Genomic DNA, 18,949 nt, shown 5'->3' with positions numbered 1-18,949 from the left:
TTTTATTTTTTATTTGTATTTTTTAATGCTTACTTTTGAGAGAGAGAGAGAGAGAGAGAGAGAGAGAGAGTGTGTACGTAAGCGGGGGAGGGGCAGAGAGAGAGAGGGAGACACAGAGTCCAAAGCAGGCTCCAGGCTCTGAGCTGTCAGCACAGAGCCCGACACGGGGCTCGAACTCCCAGACCGCGAGATCATGACCTGAGCCGAAGTCAGACGCTTAACCGACTGAGCCACCCGGGCGCCCTGAGCCTACTTGAAAATAAATAAAGTAAAGTAAAATAAAATAAACTACCGAAAAATAACAAATAAAAATTTAACAATCAGACTGGGAATTTGAATGAGTTCATAGAGTTATTGAGGCAGAGAGCTATTAGCATACTAAGAATCGTGGCACCCCATCGCATGAGTCCCAAGTCAAAAGAAAAGGGTTCCAAGAGAACCCCCTAGAGAGACCTTGAAGGCCTGCAGGATGTGAGGTATCTATTAGACCACAAATATTCTGGGGTACATGGGTGGATTGTTCTTGAAATTGGGTGTGGCCACTTGATTGGCTTCAGCCACTGAAATAGTGGTAAACGTTTTTTCCCTATGTACTGATTTTTGGAGCATCTTCCTCTCTCTCTATATATATTCTTTTCTTTTTTTCAGAGAGAGAGAGACAGAGAGACAGAGAGAGGGTGATGCACAAGCAGGGGAGGGGTAGAGGGGGAGAGAGAGAGAGAGGGAGAGAGAGAGAGAATCCCAAGCAGGTTCCATGCTTAGGGCGGAGCCCAACGTGGGGCTCCATCCCACGACGCTGGGATCATGACCTGAGCCAAAATCAAGAGTCAGATGCTCAACTGACTGAGCCACCCAGGTGCCTCCCAGTCCTTATATTCCTTTATTACTTCCTTTTCAGACCGACTCCCTTACAAATACGGTGGCCTTGTCTGTATTGTGTGACCTCTCTGCAATTGGCCCGCGGTGAGTGCTGGGCTCAAACATCACTCTGATTGAGGCATCGGATTGTCTCTTTCCGGGCTGTGAACCTGTGAACTCCAGGCCCGAGGAGTCTCTCCTGAGCCCTTGGAGTATAGACCTCTCTATTTCCCCCATTACCTCTTTGGTCACAGGTGGAATCCTGGGGGATGCCTACGCCGAAGGACTTGAAGTTGACCTCAGCTAAGACCGCTCATTGTTAGCACCTACGCGTGGCCTCGGAGCGAGCCTGGGCCCCCTCACAGCATGGTGGCTTCCGACACCCAGATGGCGGCCGGATGAGGGAATGTTCCAGGCGGAAGTCCAAGCTGTCCTGGGGGACCGGCCACACACGCAGGCGATCCGGACGTCGGCCGCTAGGTTCTGTCAACCCCGCCTTCACTGGCGGGGATCCGAGCGAGGTTCCACCGCCACGAGTGTTTATGGAGGGAACAGATGGACCCGCTTCAAGTCCACTGAGCCATGTTGCGCTCGGAGTTCTCAACAGTAATCGTCCCAGGCCCTGGGAAGCCAGGGTTGCAGAAGTGGGGCCCCGGGGGTGTTGGGACGCACGCCGGCGACTGGCCAACAGGGCGGCGCTCTTTCGGAAACCGGGGGAAAGGTCCCCCCACCCCCACCCCCACCCCCACCCCGTTCCGGGCAAACTAGAAAAAAATGAGCCAGGCCAAGGACACAGGGCTTGGAGAGGTGGTTGTCCGCGCTATTTGAGGCGCGCTTGCCTCCTTGGCCAGGCGGCTTTGTGGAGCGAGCAGACAACCGAGTTCAAGGCTTCCCTGTTTTCCGTGCGTACATTGCGTCCTTCCTCCTCGGTAAGAGCGCCCCGCTTTTCCTCCTGTCCGCCGCCACATCCTTCAGAGGAGGCTGATCAACACCCCGGCTGAAGGGGGCAAAGATTTATTGATTTGCAGCTAAGCCAATCCCAGCGTCTTATTCGCCTGGCCTTGTGTTGGGTCAGGCGGGCATGTGATACACTTCCGGCCAGTGAGCTATGGGGGTGGGGGGGGGTGGGGGGGGTGGGCAGTTGCAGGAGGGCTTTGGAATGCGTCCCTCACTCTTCAAAAGGGACCGAAGAACGGACCTCTTTTTGGCTGCCTCCTGAAGAGGTTGCCCGCATGTGACAGCCGGTTATGTGGCAGCCGTTTTGGGACCATGGGGGTGGGGGGTACGGGTGGGGAGCGGTCTGAGAGGAGTTGATGGCAGTTGAACAAGATGGACGGAACTGGGGTTCCCGGTGACATCGCCGAGCCGCTGCCTCGACGAACCCCAGAGATGTGCCGCCACCGCTCTTGTTGCGTGGGACACAGAAACGTGCTATTTCAAGTCGGTGGCGACTTGGGTTTCTTGCGGCCTCTCGAGCGTCCTGGTGCGAGAGGGAAGGGTCCTGGCCCACGGAACAAGACGCCCCTGGGGCCTCGGGCAGCTGGTCTCGGGGGAGCCAGCGAAGGAGGGGGGGTGCCGAAGGCCGGCCACCATCAGTGGTGGAGCAGCGGGGACAGGTCTGCCGAGATCCCAATCCACTCCGGCAGGAAGGCCGCCTCGGGCTTAAAGAGTTTGAGGAACGGGGAGTCCGGGAGGGTGTAATTGGCCAGGTAGATGGTGTCCCCGCCCGCCAGGTAGGCGGCCCAGATCCCGAACGTGCCGATGGTCATGACCGTGTGGTTGCACTGCGTGAGCAGCGCGAAGTCCTTGGCCGGCGAGGTCTCCACGCCGTCGCCGGCGAACACGACGTCGCCGCGGGAGGCGTCGATGTTCTCGCGGCACCAGGCCATGCCGTTGCTGGTGACCACGAAGACCGGGGCGCGGTGGCGGGCCCGGAACCAGCCCAGGGCCCGCTCCAGGTACCCGCGGTCGGCGACCACGCCCTTCCACACGCGGGGCATGACGTGCACGTAGTCGCCGCGGCGCACGTGGACGCCCACGAAGGTGCCCGGCCGCCGCCCGCCCACCCGGAGCCGCCGCAGAAACGCCTGGGCCTCCTCCCGCACGTGGTCGTGCAGGGTGAACTCGCGCCGGATCTCGTCGCGCACGTGGTGGTAGAAGGTCCAGGAGCAGGGGTAGCCGGTGAGGCGCACGTACTCGCCCGGGATGTGGCGGTAGCGGTCCTCCATCCAGTCGTTCAGGGGGTAGTTCCGCCAGGGGATCCTGCCGGCCGCCGTGTGGTGGAGGACGGGGAGGCTGATCCGGAAGATGGGCGCCAGCGCGCTGTGCATCTCGGCCGGGATGAAGGCGGGCCGCCCGTTCATCTTGGCCAGGGCGTACAGGGTGGCGTACTCCCCCATCTGGTTCCCCAGGCGCCCTTGGGCGTTGATGGTGAACATGCCGCCCCGGGGCCGGGGCGTCGTCGAGTTTTCCGCGGGCGCCCACACCAGCGTCTCAAACTGCCAGCTGGGGCGAATCTTCGCGAGCCGCTGCTGAAGGTGAAATATGGTAGAGGCCGTGAAGACGAAGAGGAGGATATGGCCCATGGAGAAGAAGAAGGGCGCCTGGACGCTGAACATGGCTGTCGGGGAAGGGAGAGCCAGGGATGTTAGGCCAGGGGGTGACGGCCCCGGAGGGGTGCGCGCAGACACGCGGGGGGTGGCGGGAGGGTGCGTGCAGGGGGGGGGGTCACTCTGTGCGTAGATGAGCGTGAGTGCTCAGTTACGTGTATGGGGGCAGGTCTCGGGAGTGTGTTTCCATCGGGTTCATTCGTTCCTGCTTATCCGGGTCGAAAGGAGTAAGGCGTGTGCATTCACCCGAGTATGCGTACGGGTATCTATACGTTGTGCACACATACGGGTGTGTGTGAATTTGTGTGCATACAAGGGACAGGTGTGCGTTGTGTTGTGTGAGTGTGTATATGCTATGTACATATAGGGTGTGTAATATGTATACAGTGAGCATACACACACACACACACACACACACATAATGTAAATACACGTTGTATGTTTCAATGTGTTTATAGACTGAATATACTTCCATGGGTGTGTATATATGGGCAGGACAAGTGTATAGACCTTCTACTGACCGGGATCCGGTTTCTAGAGATGTCCATTCTTACATGCCCTGCCTATCCATAGTCCCTTTGAAAGGAAATTGCCCAACCCATCACAAACTCCACCACCTGACCTGCCTGCCCTCGTCGCCACCGCCAACTGAACGGAAGATAAACACCTGGTTCCACGGTGGCTTTGCCATCTGTTGGCAAAATTGCAACTTGTAAGGCTGGCTCTGAAAGACACGTTGGCCAGGGGCCCCTGGGTGCCTCAGTGGGTTAAGCGTCTGACTCTTGATCCCAGCTCAGGTCATGATCTCACGGTTCATGAGTTCAAGCCCCCTCATTGGGCTCTGGGCTACAGTGTGGAGCCTACTTGGGATTTTTTCTCTGCCCCTCCCCTGCTCATAAACTCTCCCCCCCTCCCAAAATAAATAAATAAATAAAAAGATAAGTTGGCCAATTCTCTCTCTTGAATATTTTTACCTGAAGGTCAGAAGGCAGTTGGCAGGTGAGTGTTTGTTTTTTCTCCCCTCACACCAACTGGGTGTTCAACAATTCAATTCCATTTTGACGTTGCCTTCCTGGACTTGGGATCCAATCCAATGGGTTTAAGAGTTCCGTCTCACTTCATATACTGATGCCAAGTCCTGAGCCATTCGTATCTCTGACTGATCAGTTTTGAACTGGGGGTGCCCACGACTCCCTCCTCAGGTTTGATAATGTGCCAAAATGGCTCACAGAACTCAGAACTCATCTGATTATAAAGGATACGAACGCATAACCAGAGAAGAAGTACATAAGGTAAGATCCGGAAGGGCCTTCTGCCGTCCCCATGGAGGTGAGGTGGGCCGCCTTCTTGGCTCTTGGGTGGGCCTGCCAAACTCAGAGCCTCTCCGAAACCCATTGGTTAGGGGTTTTATGGAAGTTTCACTATGGAGGCATGCAATGGTTCGAAGAGGGAAGTGGTTAATCAGGCTCTTGGCCTGGGACCCCCGAGAACTAAAATAAGGCCCAGACGGGACAGGGGTTTGGAGATACAGTTATGGAGCGTTAGCAAAACAGCTGAAAGGAAAGGAAAGCAGGGAGTGAACTGGTTCTGACTCCCCATTATGACTGGACGCCAGGAAGGAAAAGCAGAACAAGCCTTGCTCCGGATTATCACAGTTAACGCTTTATTGTTGGAAGATTGCCCCTAGAAGTGATTGATGGGCTTTGCCATTCTGCAGTCTAGCTGGAACCACACCTGCAGCCTGTTGGCCACAGTGGAAGTCCAGGTTTGGTCACTGATCAACTTTGGGCTTGGAATCACGGGAATGGGGATATATGGGAGGAGTCAAAGGAATGAAGCGCCTTCTGGTCCCCCAGCTCTCCCAGAGACTTCCCTCTCCCTCCCCTGTGAATATGAGGTTCCCACCCACTCTTTTTAAAACTCTTCCTCATGAGCAGGCTTTCATCAGAGCATATCCTGGAGACTGTCTGCGAAGGTAGATTAGATACGAAAGGTTTCTGGTTGATTGGGTCCACAGTTTGTGTTCCTTGGTCAAAGTACTGAAGCAAGTGGCCATTAAGAAGAGAACACTGCGGGGAAATCAAGCAGGGTGTGACCTGGTTGAAACTGGGAAGGTGCCAGAAGCTATGTAGATATGCTCCTTTATGGTTAATTATATATAGCTGATAAAAGTTGGCACTGGACCTAATGTAGCAATATCCCTGTTTCTTTTTTTTTTTTATTTTTTTTTCAACATTTATTTATTTTTGAGACAGAGAGAGACAGAGCATGAACAGGGGAGGGGCAGAGAGAGAGGGAGACACAGAATCTGAAACAGGCTGCAGGCTCTGAGCAGTCATCAGAGAACCCGACGCGGGGCTCGAACTCACGGGCCGTGAGATCATGACCTGAGCCGAAGTCAGACGCTTAACCAACCAAGCCACCCAGGTGTCCCAACAATATCCCTGTTTCTTAATCGCTACTACCCTCATAGCCCATTAAGATGATATGCATTATCTTTCTCTTTTTTTTTTAATGTTTTTATTTATTTTTGAGAGAGAGAGACAGAGACAGAGCATGAGCAGGGGAGGGGCAGAGAGAGGGGGAGACACAGAATCCAAAGCAGACTCCAGGCTCTGAGCTGTCAGCACGGAGCCCAACGCGGAGCTCGAACTCACGGACTGTGAGATCATGACCTTTGCTGAAGTCGGATGCTTAACCGACTGAGCCACCCAGGCGCCCCATACGCATTATCTTTCTAGAAGAAAGTCAGGCTTGCCAACTAGATGCCTGGATTTGGGTTGAACCAACTCAGGTGGGGGTCTGTCTGGGCCCCTTGGGTCACCGGATGTTGAGCCTAGCCAGAAATGGACTCCTGGATGATACAATCTCCTCTGGCCCCCTTCAACTCGAAAGGCAAGGAGCCAGGGAGGCTGGGTTTACTGACTAAGGTTCATTGCACAGCTCCGCAGATGCTCAGTCTTACTGCTCAAAAGTTCCGGATCAGGCCCCTTCCTCATTGCCACCGAGTGTAAATAAAGCCTCTGTTCCTTAAGCCCAACACGGACTGGGCTTCACACAGTGACAGAGAGGACGCATGACTCAGTGGACACACTCTGATCACAGGCTGTTGACGGCAGGCTCCCACGCTCATCAGCTGTGTGACTCTGGGAAGCAACTTCACCTTTCTGACCATTAAAACAGTACCTTTTGATCTTATCACATACAGGGGGCGCCTGGGTGGCTCAGTCGGTTAAGCATCCAACTCTTAATTTCAGCTCAGGTCACGATCTCACGGTTTTTGAGAGTTCAAGCCCCACGTCAGGCTCTGTGCGGACGGTGCAGAGCCTGCTTGGGATTCTCTCTCTGCCCCTCCCCCCTGCTCGTGCTGTTTCCACCTCTCTCAAAATAAATATGTAAACTTATTTAAACAGTTATTGAAAGATGATCACATTCAAAGCAAAGAGCCCTGCTCCGTGTGGCTGAGATGGGAACAGACCTACAAGAGGAATGAATTTCGTCCTGAGGTTGTGAATTCTGGGATGAGCTAGGGTGACCTCATACCATCAGATGTAGATACGGTGGCTTGAGCTGACCATGGGGGCTGTCCCTCTGAGGAGTGGGTGAGTGTGTGTGATTCTACTTGCCCTGGTTAATGTTTGATTTTTTTTTTTTTTATTTCTGGGCTAAAAAAAATTTTTTTTAATGTTTATTTGTTTTTGAGACAGAGAGAGACAGAGCATGAGCAGGGGAGGAGCAGAGAGAGAGGGAGACACAGAATCCGAAGCAGGCTCCAGGCTCTGAGCCGTCAGCACAGAGCCCGACACGGGGCTCAAACTTGCGGACTGTGAGATCATGACCTGAGCCGAAGTCGGATGCTCAACCAACTGAGCCACCCAGGCGCCCCATTTCTGTGGGTTTTTTTTTTTTTTAGTGTTTATTTATTTTAAGAGACAGAGAGAGAATGAGAGCGAGCAGGAGAGGGGCAGAGAGAGAGAGGGTGAGAGAGAATCCCAAGCAGGCTCCACACTGTGAGGGCAGCGCCTGACACGGGGCTCGAACCCGTGAGATCATGACCTGAGCCAAAATCAAGAGTCCCACGCTTAGTCAGTTGAGCCACCCAGGCACCCCTGATTTTTTTTTTTTTTAATGGAGTTGGGGGTATGAGATGAAGCATACGTGTGATGGCAGTCAAGGGGTAGACTGTATGAAGGTAGTACATTTTTGCCCACTCCACCCATAGATCTTATGTGCCATGCGTTGGGTTGTGTCTGTCTCCAAAAGGCGTATTGGAATCCTAACTCCTGATACTGCAGAATATGGACCTTACGTGGACACAGGGTCTTTAGAGAAGTGACCGAGTTACAATGAGGTCATCCTAAGGTGGGCCGTAATCCAATAGCAATGGTGTCTTTATTTAAAAAAAAAAAAGAAAAAAAAGAAAAACACAGCCAGTAGGGCATCATCTGACTTTGGTCCAAGGCGGCCCTTGTGTGGGCATGGGCGCGGGCTCAAGAGACGCGTCTGTATCCAGCAGAGTCTCTCCCTTGGGAATTTGAAGTTAGAAACACAGGGAGGGTGGCTGGTTGGTTGTGGGCCCCACGGCTGAAGGGCCTGTGTGTGAGAGCCTGCGTGCAGCCATGTTGAGCCATATCCAAGAGGGACCAGAGAAACCCATGAGCACAGTGAACTGGACCCTGAGATGAAAAAGGTTGAGGGAGAGATGGAAAGCATCACTGTGCCCCCCTGATGGCTCCCTGGCTCCGGTTTCATCAAGGCCACTGGCCCTTACATTCCTGTCCAGATCCCAACCAGATTCCTCGAGACCCGGCCCTGACTCTGGGGGTAGAAGGAACTCTCTGGGGACTGGGAAGCAGGAGGAAGCTGGGGACAGAGGGGACACCCAAGGTAGGAGGAGGGACAGTGGCCTCAGTGCCTTCTTCCCACTTCTTCTGGGTGCTTCTCTCTTCCTTCCTCCAAGTAGCTTGTGAGCCTTTGAAGAGCTCCTCTGTCTGGTTGCAAATTTGCCAAGCACGGGACATGGGAAAAACGCGGGCCCAGGGAAATGCTTGTGGGGAGGCAGGATGGAAGGAGGGAGGGAAGAGAGAAGGAAAGAAGGAGGGAAGAAAGGAAGGAAGGAAGGGAGGATGGAAGGGAGGAAGGAAGGGAGGAGGGAAGAGACAGATGTAGAAAGAGACCGGAAAAGAAAAAGACAGGGACAGAAAGAACTGGAGAGAAATACAGGGACAGAGCCAGAGAGAGCAGGAGGACAGACAGACAAGGAGACACGGAGACACAGAGAGAAAGACGGAGGCAGGGAGAAAGAGACAGACAGGAATAGAAAACCACAGGAGCGACGGAGAGAGGGAGAGACAGGAGAGAGAGAAAAGGATCTGCAGCACTCAGTCCAGCTCTGACCTCTGTCCCAATTCTGTGCCTCCAAGCGAGTCACTCTCGGGATCATTCAGACCCGGTCTCTTGGTCTCAGACACAGCTCCATGAAGGAAGGAAGGGACAGGGTCGCTCTGATTCCCTCTCTGTCCCCCGCAGCCCTCGGAAACAGGGCTGGACACACAGTAGGTGCTCGGGAAATGTGTGTAGAAGGAACGTGGGCCTCCACCTGTCAAGGATACTGGGAGAATGACCGTGAGGATCACACCTCTTCGTCTCTGGGCTGGCCCTGAATGTGCCCTCGAAATTTGTTTCCCTCAGACAGAAAGACAATAAGGCCAGCTTTGTTTGGGTGAAAAGGAAGGCAGAATGTTCTAGAACGGTGGCTGCCGTCTCTCAGCTTCCTTGGTGGTTCCCTTCTTCCTCACTCGGGACGGGGGATGGAGCCCCACCTCCCGCTCCGTGCTGGAGCCTGCTTAAGGTTCTCTCTCCCTCCCTCTGCCCCTCTCTGCCACTCTGGCTCTCTCAAAAAAAAAAAAAAAAAAAAGAGGCTCAGAAACTAGCCAGAGAAGGGCCTGGGGGACAAGCCCGGGCCAGGGCTGGGACGGGGAGCTGGGCACAGGGAGACAGGGAGAGCAGCTGGCCCCTCTGACATCTGTGGGGAGAGTTTGGGGAATGCCAGCAGCCAGCTTCTGGAAAGTGGGATCCCAGGGGGATCGGAAGTCCGTCTCTGGGTCTGTCCTCAGTCCCTGTACGGCATCAGGCCCTTCAGGCCATCATCCAAGGAGGGAGGGGCAAGAGGAAAGGTCAAGAGTCCTTCCTTCATCCGTTTGGAGGCAGGGGGATTGGAGAACAGAAGGAGCCCCAACTTCGAAGGAGGAGCCCAGCCTGCGGGTCCCTCGGGGAAATGGGGCCACTGCTATCTGTCCAGAAGGCCTTTTAAGCGCTCTCTCTGGCTCTCTCACCCCAGGCTAAGCCTGGCCCACTGCGTCCTCTCCCCTCTGGAGCCTGGCCCCTGGTGCCAAGCCTCCCCCCATCTGTCCCCACACCCAGAGCTGGCCTTGCACCTCCCCAGCTCACCGCCCTCCCAGGGCTTTCCACCTCCACCCAGCCAGGCTTCGCCACCAAGAAATAACCCCGTCTCCCCCCACCCCCACCCCACCCCCGAAATTCGCACTGTAAGCACACCTTTGGGGAAGAGCTTGGGGCACAAATGTGAGGCCACCACCTGGAAGTCCTCGACTTGATTCCCAGGAATGGAATGGAAGGGGGGGGGGGGGGGTTCGGGAGCCAGGGATCCCTGGGGCCACGGTGGGCCTGGAGGTGCGGGTGGCAGCAGCCTCGGGGACCCTGAGGACCCCTGGGTCCTGTGGGTGGGTCCTGCGACCCCGAGGTCGCAGGAGGTGGAGGTGGGGGGTGGCGGGGAGAGGCGAACAGGAAACTCTCGCACAGCAGGCCCTGCCCCGCACGGAGATTCTTAGGTAAGCTCCAGGAAACTGGTGACGGGAGGGAGGGAGCTGGTGGCCTGGGGCTGGGGAGGGGAGAGTGGAGGTGATGAGGGAGGTGCGGGCTCAGGTGGTCGATCGGCAGGGAAGGAAGGGGAGGGGAGGGGAGCGGAGCGGGGCGGCGGCTGGGGCTCACGGGGAGATGAGACGACTGGGGTGCTGGGTGCAGAGGAGGTGGGCTCCTGGGCGGCGAGGGGTGGACCCTCTGCTGGGGGAGACCCCGGGGCGGGGGCGGGGCATCCCAGAGGGGATCCCTGAGTTCAAGTGCGTCCCAGCACTCGGCCCCGTGCGCGCGCTCTCGCCAGCGCGCCGCGGGTCGGGGAGAGCCTCTCCCCCTACACCCCCGCCCCACCTCGCCATCTCTCACCTGGTTCCGGCCGCAGGAATCCGGGGGCCGACGACGGGGCTGCTCCGCGAGCAGATCGGGTGCTCCCTCGTCGGAGATCGACCCTTCACTCAGAAGTCTGAACCTTCCAGCACCCGGGTCCGGAAAACCCCGCCCAGGCTCTACCTGGCCTCCCCGAGCCGCAGGGGGGGGTGGGTGGGGGGGGGGTGGCGGGGTTTAGGGAGCCAGGTGTGCCCGGCGCCCCACCTCCCACCCCACGTGACTGCTGGGACGCTGGCCCGGGAGGCCCCTCGGGAGGAGGCCGGCTGAGTCCAGCCCGGCCTGGCTCGTCCGGACTCAGCCCTGCCAGGGTCCTCCTGGGTTTCTTTATTTGGGCCCCAACCGCAGCATTTACGTGGTCTGCTAACCTCCTTCTATCTTCGCCACCGGGTGAGGTCGGTGCGCTCAGCGGCCCTGTGGTGCAGGCGGAGATTCCAAGGCCCCGAGAGGTGAAGTAACTCGCTCAAGGTCACACAGCTAGGAAGTGAGAGGAGCTAGGTTTCGAAACCGGGCTGGCCAGAATCTCGGATACACCCTGGCGAGCACTGACTCTTCTCACTCTCCCTGCTTTCAAAGAAAGATTCTCTTCGGAAATGAAAATCCCCTAACCGTACATGACAGGGCCAGGCTATGCTTGTCTGCGGCCGCCAAAATCAAGTGCAAGATCGAGGAGGAATTTTCCAGGGGAGGGAGGAGCCCCCAACAGTCCTAACACTGAAAGGCAACAGCTCCTCCGGGCTCCTGAGTGAGTGGACGGGAGGCCCCACCATCCATGGATCTCACCCTCCGCTCCTTCCCTGCAAAAAACGAAAACCATCTGGGGGCGCCTGGGTGGCTCAGTCGGTTGAGCGACCAACTTGGACTTCAGCTCCTGATCTCGAGGTTTGCAGTTTGGAGCCAGGTTCGTCACTGACAGGGGGGAGCCTGCTTGGGATTCTCTCCCTCTCCCCCCCCACCCCACCTCTCTGCCCCTCCCTGCTTCATGCCTTCTCTCTCTCAAAATAAATAAAACAAACCTTTAAAAAAATCTGAATCGGATCAAGCCTCTCAGTGTGATCACCGGTTTTCAGAAAAACAGGAGGATAAAGTCGCCAGTGAGTGGACACCGCGAGGGTGCATTTAGCCAAGTCCGGAACGTGGGACGGTCCACAGGACATATGACCCGGCTTCCCCAACACTGGAAGAAAAGGAACAAGCAAAGAGGAGGCTTGTAAGATATGCAAAGCAGCTTCTGGGCTCCGAAACATAGAAACGGATTTTTCACCTATGTGCATCTCCGACAGGATGTTTAAAAGTCACGGGGATGTGGGACACATCTCTATGTAACATTTATCAGCATTTATCCTTAGTCACTAAGTGCCGTGGCCACATCGGACAACCCTTGTGACAACTAAACCTGCCCCAGGGATGCCCAGAATGTCCACCCCCCCCCCCCCAGACAATACTCGCAAATTGAGGACGGCTGTTCTACGTTCTACCCCTTCTACCCCCTCAGGTCTCCTGTTTCAGGACCAGGGGTGGGCTGGGAAATGCTTAACAGCCGGCTCCCTGGGGCAAAAATAATCCCTGGTTGGTAGCATGTGGTGTGAATGGTAAAAATTTTGATGGTATAAATACCACCCCCCTCCCCCACCCCATGGCCAATGTCAAGCAACCAACATCGTATCTTAGAACACAGACTTGCAGAGAACATTGTTCTCTGATACCCCGCGTACAGACACAATACATGTAAATAACCCCAAGAGACAGACGATAGGAAAACCTACGAAAATAATCCGGGCAGGAGGAATTTCGAGCTTTGGTTTGACAAAACGTATTCGATTGTGATACATGTTCAAAAGTGTATTTGTTTTGTTTTGTTTTGTTTCGACTGAGAACCAACTTAACCAAAAAAATTCAAACATAAAAAAATTTTTTGGGGGGGGGATGTTTATTTATTTTGAAGGAGAGAGAGAGCGTGAGCAGGGGAGGGGCGGAGAGAGAGGGAGACAGAGAATTCGAAGCAGGCTCCAGGCTCTGAGCTGTCAGGGAAGAGCCTGCTTCAGGTCCTCTCCCCTGCTTCCCCCCGCCTCTTCCCCCACTTGCTCTCTCTCTCTCTCTCTCTCTCTCTAACATAAATAAACATTAAAAACAAAATTTTTTAAAAAAGTTATGTGTACACTCTATTTTAGTCTATTTTTTTTTTTTGTTTTTAGAGAGAGAACACTTTTTTTTAATGTTTCTTTTGAGAGAGAGCGAACGAGTGAGCAGGTGCAGAGAGAGGGAGAGAGAGAGGATCCCAAGCAGGCTCCACACTGTCAGCACAGAGCCCGATGCGGGGCTCAAGCCCACGAGCCTCGAACCCTGAGGCACCCGGGGACCCCTTGTGTGATTAGTTCTACGAAATTTCCAGAGTAGGCAAATCCACAAGCAGATTCGTTGCCGGGGGGTTGGGGAGGGGGAAATAGTGATTTCTGACGGGTACCGGCCTCTTTCTGAGGAGTGGAAATGTTATGTGATGGGATGGTCTGCCTCTCACACATGCCTGAGCCTGGCCTGTCCCAGGAGCCTCCGTTTATGTTCCTCCCACACTGCCCCTAGGCCCAGGTCCCAGCATCCCCTGTGTCTTGCTGTGACCTCAGACCCCAAGGCTCAGAAAGCCAAAGAGAGGGGCGCCCGGGTGACTCAGGCGGTTGAGCGTCCGACGTCGGCTCAGGTCACGATCTCACAGTTTGTGGGTTCGAGCCCCGCGTCGGGCTCTGTGCTGACAGCTCGGAGCCTGGAGCCTGCTTGGGATTCTGTGTCTCCCTCTCTCTCTCCCCCTACCCACCCCCCACCCCCCCCCCCCCCCGCTCATGCTCTGCCTCTCCCTCTCTCTCAAGAATAAATACACATTAAAATAGTGGTAATAATAATAATCATAATAATAATAATAAAGAAAGCCAAAGAGAAAAACCCAAGGTCACACACAGAAGGTGACACAGACACAGTTTGTAATCAAGTCACTGGCTCCCAAACCCCTGGGGCACCCTTCCCCAGCCAAATCCTTTGCAAGCTGGGGGCCAAGTTCAGGCTGACACTTCCTGAGCCACCAGGAACCCCCATAATCCTCTGTTCCTGGTCCCTCCCCAGGACATACTTTTATGTTCATTTTGCACCTTGAATAGTAATGAGACTAAAAATATCTGTAATGGCTGTAGGTCCCCTCAGGGCAGGAACTCTATCGATGTTCATTATTGCTCTACAACCATAACCTACTTAGTCCTTCCAACTGTGTGAGGTGATCCCTAGCAGCTGAGGCCCAGAGAGGTGCAATCACTTGCCCAAAGCCACCCAGCCTGGAAGTGGCGGAACTGGGATTTAAATCCTGAACCCGAAGCCTTTTTGTCTGTTTGTTTTGGCAGGCAGGCAATGACCAGTGACAGTGACTCTAACCCTCTCTGTCGTGGGTACCAATTGTAGACAAGATCCTGCACAAATACCTGCCACATTTCCGCAAACACTGATACACGTCCTCTTGGCATCCAGCCAACATGCCCTGAGGAAGCCCAGCCTGTCCTGTGGGAGAGAGGCCACACAGAGGATGGCCGACAGTCCCAACCAAGTTCCCTGCTGAGCGCAGCCTTATGAGAGACCTCAGACGTCACACGGAGCGCCGAAACACCCAGTCGATCCACGCAATCGTGACAAATAATAAATTCGGCACTTAACGCCATTACATTTGGGGGACGGCTTGTTACGCAGCATTAGCTGACTGAAACACCTCCCGTTAAGGTGACAGTTCCCTGAGAGCAGGAACCATGTCCGTTTTGCTCCCTCGTGGGTCCCCACTGTCTAGAACGTCTCCTGGAAGATAGTAGGTGCTGTATACATATTTGTGGAGGGAAGGAAGGAAGGAAGGAAGGAAGGAAGGAAGGAAGGAAGGGAGGAAGGGAGGGAGGGAGGAAGGGGTTTTCAGACCTCCATCTCCTGGGATGATGTCTATGAGATGTAGGTGCAGCTGACGACTGCCCACCAGCCTCTATGCGTATGATAAAGTGTTGGTGGGGGTACGTCTACCTCATTCCATGACCAGGACCGGGGATGCCAGAATGAGGAGGAATCTTCGTTACCTGGCCAAGAATGTTCCCGTGACTTTGGAACATTTTGCCAGACCTCTATGTAGGTAAACAGCTTGCTGATGAGTATCTGAGTCCGGGATGTGTTGTGGTTATTAACCGCGGGGTTAGAGGGGCCCCGGGCTGCATGTGGGATTTGTGGACGGGGCGCTTGTGGTGACCACACACAAAGGGGCATGGGGATTGCAGAGGGGAGGGTGAAACGCTGGAGCTTCCCACCTCCCACCATCCATGGGCTCTGCATCAGTCATGAGACACTCAGTGTAAGCTAAAGGGCGATTTCAAACCTTCTTCCAGCCTCCCCGTGAGGGCTCTGAGCGGCTCCCACCATTAAGGTTACCTGTGGCCTCTGCATCAGACTGGGAGCTCTGTTGGGTGGAAACCAGGGCCAGGCCACCCCTAAGCTTTTCCCCGGGGCACAAAAAGAGGTGTTGGTAGGGGTACCTGGGTGGCTCAGTCAGTTAAGCGTCCGACTCTGATCTCAGGGTCGTTGAGTTCAAGCCCCGTGTCGGTGGGGAGCCTACTTAAAAAAATAAATAAATAAAAGGGGGCATTGGTGGGATTTCTTCAAAACGTGTTACGGAATTGAAATTCAACAACATGCACAAAAGCAGACAGGCCAGTACAACAAAGCCCCAAGCACCCAGCAGTCAGTTTTCAACTTGTGTTGCCAGCCTCCCTTGGTCTGTAGCTCAACTGGGCCTTCTCATTCCATCCCTGAACATTTCAGGGTGTTCCTCTGACTGGTAAGAATACTTAAAAATGAGGGGCGCCTGGGTGGCTCAGTCAGTTAAGCGTCCGACTTCGGGTCAGGTCATGATCTCGCGGTTCTTGAGTTCGAGCCCCGCCTCGGGCTCTGTGCTAACGGCCCAGAGCCTGGAGCCTGCTTCGGATTCTGTGTCTCCCTCTCTCTCTGCCCCTAACCCACTCACGCTCTCTCTCTCTCAAAAATAAATAAACATTAAAAATTTTTTAAATTAATTAATTAAATAAAAATTTAAGTGTAGAACAAACACCATGCTGTTACCAGCCCTACAATTAAGTCATTTCTGAATATCATAATATCCAAATTATAATTTCCCCGATGGTCTCAAAGCTGTCTTTTTTCTTTCCTCTTCTTCTTCTTCCTCCTCCTCCTCCTTTTATTTTTTTATTTTTTTAATGTTTTCTTATTCTTTTTTTTTTTTATTGGAGGGGGCACCTGGATTAATGTTTACTTACTCTTGAGAGAGAGACAGAGAAAGAGCACGAGCAGGGGAGGGGCAGAGAGAGAGGGAGACGCAGAATCTGAAACAGGCTCCAGGCTCTGAGCTGTCAGCAGAGCCCGACGTGGGGCTCGAACTCATGATCTGTGAGATCATGAGCTGAGCGGATGTCAGACGCTTAACCCCCTGAGCCACCCAGGCGCCCCTTTCTTCGTCTTCCTTTTAACCACCACAAATACACCCTCATGCAAAAGTGGAAATCCATGGGTCCCTGCCTGGAGCCCCCCCCCCCCCCGCCCCGGGATGGCACCCTTTCCCCTGCGTGTGGTAACAGCTAACAGTCACTGCGCATGTCGCTGGGCCAGGCATGGTTGATCTTTTAATCATAGTTTGGTTGAGCTCTAATTCTCAAACTATAAAAGGTAAAGCAGACAAATCACTTGATGTATGCACTTCGGTGGCTTGTATTCGGTGGCTTGTATTCGGTGGCCTTACGGATCAGTGGCTTGTAAACCAGAGTGGCTGTAGAGTCGTGCACACGTCCCCACTATCATTCTAGAACGTATTCATCCCCCCCAAAAGGAAGCCTGCTCCCATTAGCGCTCACTAGCCATTGCCTCTCAACCCCCAGCCCCAGACAACCGCCAGTCTGCTTTCTGTCTCTGTGGAGTTGCCTTTTCTGGACATTTCATACAGTATGCGGTTGATTGGCCCGCTACGGTTTTATTGATTTATTTAATATTTTATAAAATGTAATATACATATAATATATATCATATATATTTTTTACAAATATATATATAGTATATATAAATATATATATTTCAAGTTTATTTATTTATTGTGAGAGTGGAGGCAGGGAGAGAGGAGCATGGGGGAGGAGAGAGAATCCCAAGCAGGCTCTATGCTGTCAGCACAGAGCCCGATGCGGGGTTCGAACCCACGAACTATGAGATCATGACCTGAGCCGAAATCAAGAGTCAGACACTTAACTGACTGAGCCTTCCAGGCACCCCCACCCCCACCCCCACCCGTGCTCCGGCCAGGTACTGTTTCAATCCTCAGAGAGGTGAAGTCCTTTGCCAAGGGTCACACAGCCAGCGGGTGTGGGAGCCTGACATCCTCAGCCTGCGGCCAGAGCGTGTGCACTTAACCACTGAGCTATGTGTCCCCTCTGAGTCACTACGTGTAACACATTCCAAGTTGGGAACAGAGGCTTTATTTTCGATGGCGTGAGAAAGTGGTCTTATCTCCAGCCTGTGGGCCATAAGGCTGGGAATCTCAGGGGCATTAGCTGAGCTGTGAAGTGAACCTTAGTCTGCAACCCCCCACCCCCACCCTGGTCCTTGCATTTGAGTCCCAGGCTGCCAGAGGGGAAGGTGACACCCGGGAGTCCATTTCTGGTTGGGCTCAACCCCTGGCCCTGTGACCCAAGGCGCCCAGACCCGCAGCTGGGTTGGCTCAACTCAGGTATAGGCGTCTGGTTGATAAGCCTGAGCTCCTTCTGGAAAGACAGCTTTCTGGGCTCTGAGGGTTTCGGGGACAGTAGACGACAAGCAGGGATGTTGGTGCTAGGTCGCCCCCTGTGGTGTGCCTGTATAGCCTCTACCCGCTTCCCACATTCAACCAGATCACACCCTGCCTGACTCACCCCCCAGTGCTCTCCCCTTATGGCCACTGGGTTCCGTGATCTGACCGGGAACACCGGTCCTGGGCCACGGCAGCCTGTGTCTCTAATCTGCTGGTGCACGCAGTGAGGGGCCTGGCACCAGCTCGTGCTTGTCCAAGCCATTCAATAAATAAACCGGAAGCACCGTATCCGTTTCCCAAGGGTGCTGTTAACCACACACTGTGTGCCTTTCAACAATGGAAAATCATTCCCTCCCAGTCAGGGGCTAGAAGCTGATCTCTGCCTCCGTCATCACATGGCGCTGTCCCCTCCTGTGTCGGTGTCACCTGCCACGTCGGAGGCAGGGCCCCCACCCTACCCCGGCGTGACCTCATCTTAACTAATTTATCTGCAAAGATCCTAATGTCCAAAGAAGGGCACATCCGGAGATCCTGGGCGGAAGGCTTTCCGCCCACCCTTCTGGGGGACACAATTCGACCCGTAGCAAGCACATGCTGCGTGCTCCGTGCTGTTTGGGGTTACTGGGCTTGCTGGCCCCTGCCCTGGGCTTCCCCCCATCCCCTGTGGTGGGGACAAGGTGGGAGGTCTTTGAGCTCAGGGCGGAGCTCAGCAAATATTTGCTGATTGAATTTGGGCCACTTATGGTTGACAGCTCGCCAGTTTCTGCTTTGGCCCTTACCAACTAAAAGTCATTTATTTCCTTTTCCAGACGAGGGAACAGAGCTGGGTCCCCTTAGCATTTGGGTGAAACAGATGCAACTTGGAGGCTTGCTGTGCTTCTCCACCAGGCTCCCCGGAAGCGGAAGCGGAAGCGGAAGCAGAAGCGGAAGCGAGCTGCGTCCGTTCTGCCTCCCAGCAGGGCTCCTTCCCAGCAGAGACGACCCCACCCGGGAGATAATGCCGGAGGGTGGCTGGGAGGATGGACCCTCCGAATCTGCCCCCAGTGCCAACAGCGTCCCCAGGGTGTTCGAGAGAAGAGATAGGCGGGAAGCGGGCGCCCGGCCGCCTGTGGCTTTCCTCTGGGTCCCCGAAGTGAAGCCGAAGCCGGCGGGGAAATATCACTTCATTGTTTTCATTATTTTCTTCAGAACCAACTTGATTCTGACTGACAGGTCATCGTGCCACTAAGCTGAGTGACTTCGGTGTCACAGCCGCGTGGGTGTGGGGAGTGCTTTTGTGCGCTAGCAAAATTCTGGAGGCATCGCGCAGGGTCCCAACGCAGAGGGAACAGTCGTGGGGGCAACGGGAGAGGGGTTTCCAAGGACGGTTTACAAAGGTGTGGGGAGGATG

General features: G+C 54.5%; 3 protein-coding genes across 8 annotated transcripts in view; 1 reads left to right on the top strand and 2 right to left on the bottom strand.

Moving 5' to 3' along the window:
- The window catches only part of MAMSTR (MEF2 activating motif and SAP domain containing transcriptional regulator), a 13,769-nt gene extending 12,529 nt beyond the window's left edge, over positions 1 to 1,240 (top strand). Inside the window, exon 9 of one of the 2 annotated variants that reach the window (XM_027037990.2) lies at positions 1,113 to 1,240. In XM_027037990.2, coding sequence (XP_026893791.2) covers positions 1,113 to 1,165 — 53 coding nt within the window. In that variant the 3' untranslated portion in view covers positions 1,166 to 1,240. Of the gene's footprint in view, positions 1 to 898; positions 1,025 to 1,112 lie in introns of those variants that run through there. The other variant, XM_027037991.2, reaches the window with a different exon arrangement.
- Positions 653 to 10,841, bottom strand: LOC113593452 (galactoside alpha-(1,2)-fucosyltransferase 2). Of its 2 annotated transcripts, none has more exons than XM_053211085.1 (2): positions 10,710 to 10,841; positions 653 to 3,389 (listed from the first exon to the last, which is right to left on the bottom strand). In XM_053211085.1, the coding sequence occupies exon 2, from the start codon at positions 3,294 to 3,296 to the stop codon at positions 2,451 to 2,453; it is 846 nt and encodes a 281-aa protein (XP_053067060.1). In that variant the 5' UTR covers positions 3,297 to 3,389; positions 10,710 to 10,841; the 3' UTR covers positions 653 to 2,450. The 2 variants fall into 2 exon arrangements, with proteins under 2 accessions (XP_053067060.1, XP_053067059.1); XM_053211084.1 differs by lacking the exon at positions 10,710 to 10,841 and adding an exon at positions 8,865 to 8,987 and having other exon boundaries at positions 653 to 3,478.
- The window catches only part of LOC106988654 (galactoside alpha-(1,2)-fucosyltransferase 2-like), a 20,006-nt gene continuing 8,439 nt past the window's right edge, over positions 7,383 to 18,949 (bottom strand). For all 4 annotated transcript variants that reach the window (XM_053211089.1, XM_053211091.1, XM_053211090.1 and 1 more), the window contains 4 exons: positions 11,744 to 11,904; positions 10,026 to 11,204; positions 8,865 to 9,078; positions 7,383 to 8,143 (listed from right to left, as the gene is read on the bottom strand). The gene's annotated coding sequence lies outside the window, so the exon portion shown is untranslated. The remainder of the gene's footprint in view (positions 8,144 to 8,864; positions 9,079 to 10,025; positions 11,205 to 11,743; positions 11,905 to 18,949) is intronic.

The sequence above is a fragment of the Acinonyx jubatus genome, chromosome E2, assembly GCF_027475565.1.
Source record: "Acinonyx jubatus isolate Ajub_Pintada_27869175 chromosome E2, VMU_Ajub_asm_v1.0, whole genome shotgun sequence".
NCBI classification, from domain to species: Eukaryota; Metazoa; Chordata; class Mammalia; order Carnivora; family Felidae; genus Acinonyx; species Acinonyx jubatus.
The sequence above is the reverse complement of the archived record's forward strand: the minus strand, read 5'-3'. Positions and strand labels throughout refer to the sequence as shown.

Excerpts from the sequence above, each read along its gene's own strand:
- LOC113593452 (XM_053211084.1), bottom strand. The coding sequence starts at position 8,910 with ATGATCCCGAGAGTGACTCGCTTGGAGGCACAGAATTGGGACAGAG. Across the intron at positions 3,479-8,864 it reads GGCACAGAATTGGGACAGAG|CCATGTTCAGCGTCCAGGCG; the intron begins GTCAGAGCTGGA and ends CTTCCCCGACAG.